The sequence below is a fragment of the Schistocerca serialis genome, chromosome 7 (genome assembly GCF_023864345.2).
Source record: "Schistocerca serialis cubense isolate TAMUIC-IGC-003099 chromosome 7, iqSchSeri2.2, whole genome shotgun sequence".
NCBI lineage: Eukaryota > Metazoa > Arthropoda > Insecta > Orthoptera > Acrididae > Schistocerca > Schistocerca serialis.
Genome location: NC_064644.1, coordinates 41804600 through 41817664, shown reverse-complemented (window position 1 = coordinate 41817664; position 13065 = coordinate 41804600). Strand labels below are relative to the sequence as shown.

Here is a 13065-nt window from a genome sequence, read left to right as displayed (position 1 = left end):
TCCAGCATGAACGCTGGTCCAACTGAGGCGCCAGGTGGAAATGGCATGGCAAGCCGTTCCACAGGACTACATCCAGCATCTCTACGATCGTCTCCATGGGAGAATAGCAGCCTGCATTGCTGCGAAAGGTGGATATACACTGTACTAGTGCCGACATTGTGCATGCTCTGTTGCCTGTGTCCATGTGCCTGTGGTTCTGTCAGTGTGATCATGTGATGTATCTGACCCCAGGAATGTGTCAATAAAGTTTCCCCTTCCTGGGACAATGAATTCACGGTGTTCTTATTTCAATTTCCAGGAATGTATAACAGCTTAAAAAGTTTAGTATCTGACCATACTATATTTGTATTCTCTTGTTTGGTTAACTGAAAACAGGTTCTTGTATTCCAATAGCACAGTTATCAAACAATGGAAACACCAGGTAGGAATATCAACAATGTAGGAGAAGATTCCGGCCCGAGATGGTGGAGATGGCGTTTTGTGTGTGTGTGTGTGTGTGTGTGTGTGTGTGTGTGTGTTTTTTTGCTGACTACAGCTATGACTGAAAGATATAGGTGAGTGTCTTAATTGTGCCTGTCTGCAACTTGAAGTGTCTACTTTACGATAAATAGCACAGCTATTGTTTTCACTACTTCGCACTGTATCCACTTCTGAATAACTCATATTTTAATAACAACCCATTCAGAAATTAAATCTTAACACCAAAAACACAAATCGTAAAGAAGTTGTTCTGAACCCTTGCTTCAAATGGTGTACGAAACATTGAGCTACTTTCACCAATTAGATATCATACACAAAAATGTGCTAATAGAAAAGCGGTACAATTATTTTTAATACTGCTGTAAACAATAAAAAATTATTTCATTGATAAATCTGCAATAGCAAAGTCCCATAACTTGAAAATGAAAAAATGAAGTCCCATGCTTCTTTACAGAGCGTAGGGGAACGATGCGGGAGACCCGCACCGCCTTACTAGGCAAGGTCCTAATGGATGTGGTTTGCCGTTGCCTTCCTCCGACCGTAATGGGGATGAATGATGATGATGAAGACAACACAACAACACCCAGTCATCTCGAGGCAGGACAAATCCCAGACCCCGCCGGGAATCGAACCCGGTACCCCGCGCTCGGGAAGCGAGAACGCTACCGCGAGACCACGAGGGCGGACATCATATAACTTACTGGGCATCATAAAGCCTAAAAATGAAAAAGTGATCTAAACAAGGAAAGATCTGAACTGTAAATGGATCATAACATTAATTGAGTGCTTTCGGGTGTTCAGTCAAATTGTTTATTCCACTTTCTTTATACCATATTATCACAACCGACCAAGTCATACAATCCCGGTGCAGTAAGCTGTATTCTTATGCATAATCGTTGCTCGAGTTCTAAAGAAATATGCCTGAATGGGTTGGAGTCCAGGTAGTGAGTATGCATAAGAAGGCAGCTCACAGCACCTGAAGAGGGCAACTGGGCTGATTGTCAAAATATTGTGTGTAAAAAATGGAATCATCAACTCTGCTAAAAACCTGAAAGCAAAACTTCAATCAATCATGCTGACACAACCTCAGGGCTGTAACTTGGTTTAACTGATCACAAACAATTACGTCACTTAAATAAAAATTTTAACTTCATCTGTAATCTGACATAAGACTGGAACGAATCAGCTTCTCTGTCTCTCCCTTAAATATAGCAATGAAAAATGACATTTTGAAATTATCCCCGTCCTTGTATATTTTGAAATTACTTGAAGTTCTGTAAATTAACACTTTCTTTTTTACTATAAATATTCTCAAGCACTAATCATGTGAAACAAGTCTCACTAATTAACAAAAACTTAACTTATTTATGGCAAAAAAGTTAATAGAGTTCAAAATTTTTGTAACCTGTGTATCCCAAGCTCTTCCAGAAGACCACCAAAAACTGATATACAGCAGCATGTCAAACTGAATGAAAATTAAAACTATAGAACCACTATGGTTGCGGCAATAAATCATACACGTACAGAGGTAAAATTCTAACTAAATGAAAAAAAAAAAAAAAAAAAAAAAAAAAATACTCTGTTAAGACAGTAAAATGTTCTATTAATTGTGAACACCATACATAGAGCAATAAATGCATGGATTTAAGGATGCATGCCTCAAAGGCAAACTGGGAGGCGAGGACATACAGCTCCCAAGATTCGTGGAATATATTTCCCTTCTGTCTGACTGAGATAAAGCTGCACCTGTAAGGAATGGAATAAATATTACAGAGAGAACTATAATAAGCAATTAAATAATTACTGTGTGTGGCACAAACATGACTGAATGTGCTTAAACATGTGAGCACTTTCACCTAAAGTTTTTAACAAATAAGAAAGCTAAGATACCATTTATTAATAAAGATGGGCCACATATGTAAAATGTTATGGAAAATAGCTTATTCCAGGGTATGTACAGACTTAATCAAGTTACAGTGTGTACGCTAAAGTAAACAGCGAAAGGAAAGTGTGGAGAGAAGATTTTTTTTTTTTACACACAGCGCAGCATAACACGAGGCAATGTGACATTCACTCACAATACTTTTCTAATATGAGGTTCTAGGTAACACAAATGAGAGAAGAACTATGCAGTGAAACTTTCAATTAGTACTGCTGTTCAGTATGGGATCCTTATCGTATTGATCACCAAGGTGCACTGATAGAAGTTCGAAGGATGGCAGCTCGTTTTGTATTATTGTGAAACAGGAGAGAAAATAGCAATATAATGTAAAGGATAGTTGCTACTCACCATATAGAGGAGATGCTGAGTCGCAGAAAGGCACAACAAAAGGACTGCCACAAAATTTGCTTTGGGCTAAAAAGGCCCATGTCAAAAGTAGACAATGTACACACACACACACACACACACACACACACACACACACACACACGCAAACGCATCTCACACACATGACCACAGTATCTGGCAGCTGGAGCCATACTCAACTAGCTGGCTGTCTGGCTCCAGCTGCCAAAGATAGGTGATGTGTGTGCAAGTTGTGTTGGCGTGAGTGTGTGTGTGTGTGTGTGTGTGTGTGTGTGTGTGTGTGTGTGTGTGGTGTCTTATTTTGATAAAGGCCTTGTTGGCTGAATTGCGTGACAGTCTCTTTGTTGTGCTTTTCTGCATCTCAGCACCTCCGCTATATGGTGAGAAGCAACTATCCTCCTCATTGTATTGTTACATTCCATACTCAATTTCCCACTGTTTGAGGAGAGAGAGAGAGTCATAAATATGACATGCAACTTGGGGTGACAATAATTAAAACAAAGACGTATTCCATTGTGGCAAGATCTCTTAACAAAATTTCAATCACCAACTACTCAAAGCGAAAATATTTTGGCAACTATCACCGAGAAATAACCATCACAATAAAATAAGACAAATCAGAGCTTACATAGAAAGATTTAGATGTTCATTTTTCCCACATACTGTTCAAGATTGGAACCATTGAGAAATAATCGGACACTGGCTCTATGAATCCTCTGCCAAGCATGTAGGTATGAATTGCAGACTAATCATGTAGATGTATGGCACCTGGAAATTTACCAATGACACCAAACCGAAACATCAGTACATACTTTTTAAAACATTTTGACAACTGAATTAAATTTCCTAAAATGAAATGAATCAATGGGTTTCAGAAATGTTGAAGCTGCAATATAACGAATGTTGAAATAGGTGAAATCAAAGTCACAATGAATATTTGATCTGAAATTGGGGGTGCACACAGTTGGCTCAATGAATCCAGTGATTACTCACAAAGGTAAGTAGAAATGTAATGTTTCTAGTATACCTGTACAAGCATTAGGTATGATATATGAGACCCACTGTGACTTTACCTTGGGTAGTTCATCAAGAAGAGTTCTTGCACCTTTTGTCATGAGAAATGCAGTCACAATTCTTCTGATTTATTGAAATAAAAATGGTCATATTAAGTCAGTGCAGAAATTGGGATCCTGTGGCGGTAGGCAAAAAATGCAATGAAGCTGAGGATGGAATGTTGGATGAACTGGAATCACTTGTGTCTGGTAGGGTATTGCAGTGCAACAATACAAACAAACACTGATAGGACATAGCTTATGTCAAGCAACATTAGCAATTGGGCATACCAGTATTCTAAAATACATGAAATATATAGAGTGACCATAAATGTATAAGCTATAGGTTCACAAATAAATACTTCCCTGCTGTGGAACGACAATCCCTGTAGCTATTACGATTATTAGTTGCTGGTTTGTGGTGTGCTTTCTGTTAATTCAATTTTTATGCCCAAAATGCATAAAAATTAAATAAAAAAATTCAGCTGAGCACCCAGAATACACCCTAAACTGATAGTAAACTCAATCTACTGATGTGAATAAAAGGAGATCATAGGCTACTTTCAATTACAACCAAAAACATTAACTTTGTCTGCAAATAAGTTCAAACAAGAGTTATATAGTGCCTCCTAGATAAATTTACATTTTATGGGCTTGATGGTATAGCTAACCAATGGATAATGTCATATCCGACCAAAAGAATGCACGGTACTTAGTAATTCAAGCAATGTAGTCCAGTGACACAATTCTGACTGGGGAGAAATCAAGTATGGGGTTCCCAAAGGTCCACTGCTTTTCCTCATGCATGTAAATGATTTCCATCTAGATTACAACAAGCACAATTAGTTCTTTTTGTAGATGACACCAATATTGTAACAATCCAAGCATATGTACAAAAACACAAGAAATGATAAACAACAATCTTAAAAGCATCATTGGCTGGTTTTCTGCACATGGTCTCACCCTCAATTTTAAAAAGACACAACATATTCAATTCTGTACATACAGAGGTACTACACCAATGATAAGTGTAATACATGGTGAGGAAATAATAAATAGGGTGGAAACTTTAGACTTCTTAAGGGTTCGTATAGAAGGAAAAACACATTTTGGAACTCCTAAAACAACTTATTTCAGTCACATTTGTGCTTAGAATCATGCAAATCTTGGGGAGAGATAAATCATTAAGCTGACATACTTTGAATATTTGCATTCAATAATGTCATATGGAATAATGTTCTGAAGTAACTCATTTTTAAGGAAAAAAGTCTTCATTGCACAAAAACTTGCTGTAAGGATAATATGTGGTGGCCACCCACAATCATCTTGTAGACATCAGTTTAAGGAGTTGGGCATTCTGACTACTGCTTCACAGTATATTTATTCCCTCATGAAGTTAGTTGTAAAAGTAATTTACTGCAGTTGAAAAGGAACTATGAGGTACATAATTAAAATAATAGAAGAAAAATGATATCCATTACACCACATTAAGGTTGTCTTTATTACAAAAGGAGTGCACAGTGCTGCAACAAAAATTTCTGATCACTTACCAGTGATATAAAATGTCTGACAGATGGCAAAGGAAAATTTGATAATGAACTGAGAAAGTGCCTCCTTGACAATTCCTCCCAAAGAGAGAGAGAGAGAGAGAGAGAGAGAGAGAGAGAGAGAAGTAACCATACATACTAATTGATTCATGATGTGAATGTAAAATGACTCATTACATTTCATTATGATCTATTGTGCAAAATGATCCAATGGTCCATGGAACATGTAGCTAACTAACTAGCCGCCCCCATCCCCAATCCTCATTTTTTCATATTTGATGTATAACACATGTACATTATTGTTGTTGTGTTTAGTCCCTAAGACTGGTCTGATGTACCTCTCTTCATTAGTCTATCCTGTAAAAACCTCTTCAGCTCCACTGGACTACTGCAACCTGTATGCACTTGAACTTACATTGTGTATTGAAGCCTTGGCTTCTCTCTTCAATTTTAACCCCATTTTAGCAAACAATTCCTTGGTGCTTCAGGTAGTGTTCTATCGAACAATTCCCTCTTTTACTCAAATTGTGATGTACATTTCTTTTCAGGATGTCAAATTACACAGCCTTCAACTGTCTAGTTTCCAAACTTGTTTTATTTGGCTACCAGTTTCAGCATTTTCCTTTGCCACCTTCAGGCCACTGATCGATGTGTAGGAAGATTCTACCTCAGTTCTCATCAAAATGGGGGCCAGCAATACTGGTATTAGTAGATTTTTGCTATAGCAACCAATTCAACCATCATCTGTCATGTCAATAAGAGGCCTGGAGATGGCACAGTACAACACTGAAACTGGCATCCAAAGAAAACGATTTTGGGAACTAGATGGCGGAAAGGTGTTTAATTCGACACCCTGTAACAAACAACTGAGTCCCCCAACTATCTCTAAAAAGATGGACGCACAGTAATTTCTTTTTCCCAAATTCAATTAAGTACATCTTATTTGTAATCAGGTCTGCTAATCAAATCTTCAGCATTGTTCAACAGCACACATTTTGGTAGTTTCTATTCTCTTCTTGTCTGAAGTGTTTACTGTCCAGATTTCACTGTCACACAAAGCTACACTGAAGACAAATGCATCCAGAACAGGCTTTATATATGATATATAGATTAGCCTAAATGTACATAAAGAGCACCAAAATTTGCCTCGTATGTAATGTAGCTTCTCTAAATTTCTCACACAGCATTTGTTTTCACAATGAAAAGTATTGTCCTTGGCAAATGACGACCACACGGTCACCTTTCAACTTAATTTAGGTCTTGGGCTATGATGCAGATTGGTTTATCATTACAGCTAATTTCAGAAAGTGTAGATGAGAAATATGATCTTGTGTGTTCACAAACATAAACATCAATACTTCTGATACGCTCAACATGACTATCATGAAGAGACATTTATCTGAAGAGGATAGAAATATTGATTTTTTTCTTTTCTCATCACTACCACAAACTGAGGCAAGTATCCCTAGTAAATATAACAATGAATAGACCTATAGTGCACAGGATGGAATGTATGTGATCCAATTTGATAGCATCAGCAATCACAGATTAATAAGAATTGTACATGCATTAAACTAATGAGAATGGTTTGTGTATTAAACTGTCAGAAATGACACAAAAAATAACTGATTTACTACTTCAGTCATCTTTATTTACAAGTACACTTACTGTTTCAGTCACACTACCATGGTTTTAGACTATGAAACATATTTCTGGCTTGTATATATGTTATGTATTTGGCAGTGATGTGACTAGAAGGTAGTGTCATTTGACACCTGCAGCACAATGAACAAAGAGTAATGCTGCCATACGGTACCACATGTGTTTCAGATCTCTGGTATAATAATATATGCAAAATACTGTGGTTTTCAAAAGTGCAGTGACAAATATATGTGTGCAATATGGTATCATGCAGCAAGAGCATGTATTATGTTACACTTATCTGATGACAGGTGCACACACATTTCACAGTGTAAAAACTATGAAATTCCTCTTAATTATATGGCATGACCACTGAAGAAGTGAATGTACGATTTTCTTTTGTGTATTAGACAGGCCATTATGGATGAAACATATTTTCCACTAGTAAGTAAATTAAACAAAAATACTTAAGAGACCAACACTATTATACAAAAGATTCCTAGGCCTAGTGTTGTACTGCATGATCACGAGAAATAACACTTTTCAATGGCAAAGCCTAAGTCCTTAAGGTGTAGTTTCACAAGTGCCATAGGAGAATCACTAATAAGAGCTGTCATAAATTTTGCTCAAATCTCATTAAAAATAATGTGAACAGTATTTTATGTCCTTCATAGAAACAAGACACATCTCATATTGGACTACAGTGCAAACTGTAGCACACATCTTGGGACTAGTGTAGCAGGGGATACAACCCGTCGGCTTTGGACAATGACGTCACAAGTCGCCAATCGAGAAGCGATTCTTCTTAGTGTTGTAGCTCCCTCCAGTGGCTGATAAGTGTTTTTTGGCTTTTTAAAAAAAAAAAATCTCACGAGATAGAATAAACAGATCCACTTTATTAAGCAATCAGTAAAAAAACGAAACTGAAACATAACAGCAAAAGCGAAAATGGTAAACTGCTCTCTGGCGACTTGTGACGTCATTGTCCAAAGCCGACGGGTTGTATCCCCTGCTACACTAGACCCCACATCTTATTCCTCTAATTTCAAGTAATGAGCTTTCAAAAATGGAATTGATATGTATGCATAGGTCACTGTTGTACAACACCAGTGATAAGTCAAACACACTGCAACAAGCTTAAGAGCCTGGCTTGGGGGTATTCCTGTAAGTTATTTTTCAGTAAAAATAAATTTTTTTTACAGATTTTTCTGTAAAACAAAAAACTGGAAAAAGTAGGTACTTCACTTTTTTAACAAATTTGTTTTCAATGACATGACTTCTTGTATGCCTACCATACGTACAGATATATGGTGATGGGAATTATAATAAATGACCACAAGACTAGTAGCACTGATATTAATAAGTACTGTAAGTTGGCAAGATACTGGTAGTCAATGAATGCCATATCACACAGTTGAATATGAAGTTTCCCTCAGCTGTTGTTCATTTCTTAATATAACTTATTCAGAGCCACATTGGTATATTAAACATCTACAAACACAATTATTGCCGAAGAAAGAGTAGTTACCTACAATATGGGCTACCATGTTTCAATTTTTCATTCTTTATAGTTAAAAGTAAATAAATAAATAAATTTTGAGACACTGAATCAATTAGACCAACAGTACTATCTACTGATCTAAAACATTTCAAACACAGCCTACATTTGTTGAGTCCAAGATGAAAAGCAGACTACTCATCAGTAGAAATAAATGGTAAGCATGTACATTTAGAGAACAGAAAGACCAAATTACTGTGGCTAGAAAAAACATTCCAAGAATGTGACAGCATGGCCTGCAATCTTATAGTGATGAGAAACGATTGTCTCAAACATACTAGAATTCATGATTATCCAGCAGTCTGTGAGTCTTGCTATTTTATTGGTAGGTAAGTACCATTAACTCAGAGAAAGAACTCAAAAGAAAATGGCACATATTATTCACTTTTAGTACTAACTTTGCAGGATAAAAACTGAACTTTCACAACTGGTGGACTTTTAATAGAATACATGTATGTGAACACATGTTTGATATGCTTTTCAATAAGATTCCTAAAGCTCTGTAAATTTGCACATTATCCCTGCAAGTTTTAGATACAATAGTGGTAAACGTAAACCACATAAATTTATGGGAGGAAAGAAAATGGTTTTCAACTTCAACTATGCATAAAAAATGTAGCCTAGAGGAACTGAAAACTATTTTTTGTCCGTGTTAAAAACCTGCTTCGCGACAAGAGCTACTGTACATACGAACATACAAATTCTGGTACAGATAGATAAATAACCCAAACAAATTTAGTGTCGGCTAATAAAATTTTTTGCATCTCAATACCAGATGTCAGAAAATTCAGTTTAAAACGATGCTAATTTCAAAATATTAATAATGTAAAACAGATTAAAAATACCTGACACAAAATAAATATCGGATTTAGTACACACATGAAGTGGCTTCTTACAAAAATATAGGTTTGTGCATACCAGTATCATTAGTTGATTGACAGGTTATAAATTACGGCTAAGAATAAAATGGTTTGCGTCTTACACGAAGAAATGTTTTATAGTTCGGAAAACAGTCTGAGTAGATCATTTATTTACATATGTAGGTAAAGAGGGCCAATATACAGTACGGGCTTGATAAAACGTCACTTTGTATTTTTAATATCGTCTAACGTATGTAACGGGTAGAAAATCTTTTAACGGCGTAATTATGGTATCTGTCAACTGATGACGTCTTACAATACGTGTTATGACAGCACGATGTGGTAAGGCTAAATTAATTTTACGGAGACCAAGGTAAAGCCATATGCCATTAAGAGGCTAAAACAAAATGTACAAGGGTTTTGCCACACTTCAGCAAACACATATAAGGCACTCTTGACTCTACATTGACATGCAATCTAAAGCAAATTAGGTCAACTATACTTTTACATGAAATTTCACATAACATTATCTGACAGCAATGACACATGTGAGCTGTGTACGTAGCATACTTGCAAACTTTCAAAAAATTAATTCCTATACAGGCAGACGTCTATAAACACAAAGTAAAACCACCTGCTTAAATTCAACAGTTCCATATACAGTGACATATGTAAGTGAAAGAAAAAAAAAACAATCACGTCAACAGTTTTACTCATTTCCGCACGATACGTCAGTTCTCCCTTACCTCCTTTATTTGTATTTCCAGCGTTCGATAAGGCGGCAACCGAGGATAACGCCATTATAGCTCTCACGTTGTTTCAGCCATGTAACAATTGACGAAAGCACTGAGCAGACAGAATACGAAAACAAGGATCACTTGTGTGTAAATTGTATACAAATTTCACATTTCGTCATTATTATGACAACGCGCACACGCAGCACTTCGACTGGTAAACTTCATTCTTTCTGTTCGCGTTCAGAGCGTTACACATTTCTCCCCTTCGATTTGAAAGCCAAGGGAAATGCCCCGCCTAGCCTCGCATACAGGGTCCCTATTTTCTCAGCGCCAGTTTTTCTCCACCTGTGAGTCATTCTCGTCAAATGGCGGTCATCGAGGGGAACCAACCAATGGCAGCGCTCCATGCTGCAATAACAAAAAGACTACATCGTCATTCCTGTGACGTCACATCAAATTTCCAGGCCCCCGGCTCGAGGCTAGAGCTTAAATTTCCATGGTCCCTCAAGTACGGCACGGAGGAGAGTTGCAACATCTCATCTGCGGCAGTCTAATGAAAGCAGTATTATGTTCATAGACAAAATAAGATAATAAGAAATATCACTAGAAAATTATCGAAACTCTAGGGAAACCGAAATTGTGGCAGTATTCGATACCACAAGTTACATAAGTAAGTACAATTAAATTCAATTCATATATTTAGATACCGAACATAACCTCTAGAACTTATATTCTTTATGTTCATCAGCGTATATCTGGCGGCGTCAACAGTCCCGAAGGCCGCAGAGGAAAAAAAAACACACCCGGAGTGGGAATGTTGCCAAAGACATACAATTGTCGTCCTAATGCACAAGACCGTAAGGACGAGAATCATGACGGTGGCCAAGCGATTTTCAGCCTTACGGTGCGCAGCGAAGGACGGCTACCTCCCCTCCCGTCCCGTCACCCCTACATTGGCTGCTGTCTACAAAGTACACGAAACTCGAGAACGCAAACGTTTGTAAATTGTTTGGGAGGTCTTTCAAAAGATTCCTTTTGACAAACAAAAGTTATGCAAGTTGTATTTCTATATGGTTCGCTTCATTACTCGTTTTATCTTGCAGCCTACTTTCTCGTGAAGTTGCGATCGACAATTCTCACTCAGAACGTTGACCTTGGGATCCCTGGCGCAGAGGCAATGTTACCCGGTGCGGTACTGAACTAGTATCTACTGGAACTTGTTCCGCGGCGAAAGAATGTATCATCCTTAAATATACAACTGAATATTAGGACATTTGTCTACTGACGGCCAAGACCCGTCATCAGCTTTCTGATAGTTCGCCCTTCGATTTGTAATATTTCTTTCTGATGTGAAAACTTTTTAAAAAACGTATTAAAAGGGAACTGCGTATTGTGGCGTTAATTTAACTTCGCGGGTTATCCATTATAAAAGTTGAGGGCAAAAATGTAGCGTTTGACGTTGACGTTTCAGAACAATGTTTTCCATCTTCAGGACTGGTATATCGCATTCTCCTTCGTTCGTTTCTGAAGATGCTTGCCAGAACACTAGGTGAGTTAGACATTAGCTTATCTGAATTTCTCAAATCAAATTCCAAAAACTTCTGGTATCAAAGTTTGAAACTTTTACTGTCACAAACAACAAGGAGAAGAGAGTACTTGAAATACTCAAAGACATGTTCCCACAACTTATTTAGCCACACAAATGAATGTATTTTCAAGCTTAAAATAAACTTTGATACTTTTTCTAATTTAGAGACTAACTGAACATTACAACTGTGTTGACAGGCTGTAAACGTTCTTGATAATACGTATTTTTCTCCGTTGTATGTTTCACTTGCTCTTACGCCTTAAGGAAAACTGAAAGTTAATAACATAATCACTACGCAGCGCATGAAGAAAAAGAAGAAATAACAAAAATTAAATTCAGTAGCTGGTGACACTCTTTATCTATGCATGGCCCAGATGGTCTGTGTGTGGCAATACAAGTCTCGACGTGTGTGTGCACTAGATCCACGTAATTCACGACTACAGGTGCATTATTTCCACAGTACATTGGCACAGTTATTGAGCTGCAGTCTACTGCCACGATACCATACGCTCTCAAAAATATTTGCATTTGTAGTTATTTTTCAATAGCTCAATTAAATCGGGAGCTATTTCTGTCAAAACTATACAATAATTATAAAGGGTTACAAATTGTCCGAGATATTCCGCAGCTGTTCATATATCTTTAACAACATTATTTCTATTTTACATTTATTTTTAAAAAGTAGTAATAACGCAAAAAAAACTCCTCTAAAGTACTTCCTCGGATTACAGTAACATTAAAACAGTACCGCACGTCAGAGGAATATATTGCAGATTATTGTATGTGCGCTATGTCATAACTTGACTAGGAGTTGGCAATACAGTGTCAGTTTACTGTGCCACGTTGCCTAGTCGCAGCTCGCGCTAGAGCGACTCTCGCTCACATCGTGTAGCATGGCCTGCGATGTTGTAAGCGGCGGAGAATAACAGCCTACCTCCCCTCCGCTCCTCCTTCCACCTCCACAGCCGCTGAGGGGAAGGGGTACGCGTGGCGGGAGGGGAATAGAGGGGCCGGCAGGCCGCTAGCCTCGTGCACAGGCCCTGATTCTGGAGGCAAGGCGCGGCGAGCGCTGGCGCGCGCGGCACCTCGTCCGTACTCGCGCCAAAGGATACGCATGCGCACCAGCGTTCCTACCCCCTCTCCTCCGGCGTTGCTGTTGGCTGGCGAGTTGGCTCAGTGCATAGCGACTGTTACTACTGCACTAACAATTCAGCCGGTGATGGGGAAACATCGGGCGGAGAAGTGGTAGTTGAACCAGCGTTCGCTGTCATTTCTTCATAAACTATTTGTCGTA

At 37.9% G+C, this 13065-nt stretch overlaps 1 protein-coding gene across 1 annotated transcript in view; it reads right to left on the bottom strand.

Annotated features, from left to right (window-relative positions):
* The window catches only part of LOC126412071 (uncharacterized), a 97874-nt gene extending 86987 nt beyond the window's left edge, over positions 1-10887 (bottom strand). Inside the window, 1 exon segment of the mRNA XM_050081469.1 lies at positions 10193-10887. Coding sequence (XP_049937426.1) covers positions 10193-10247 — 55 coding nt within the window. The 5' untranslated portion in view covers positions 10248-10887.
* Between the last annotated feature and the right edge of the window lie 2178 nt (positions 10888-13065).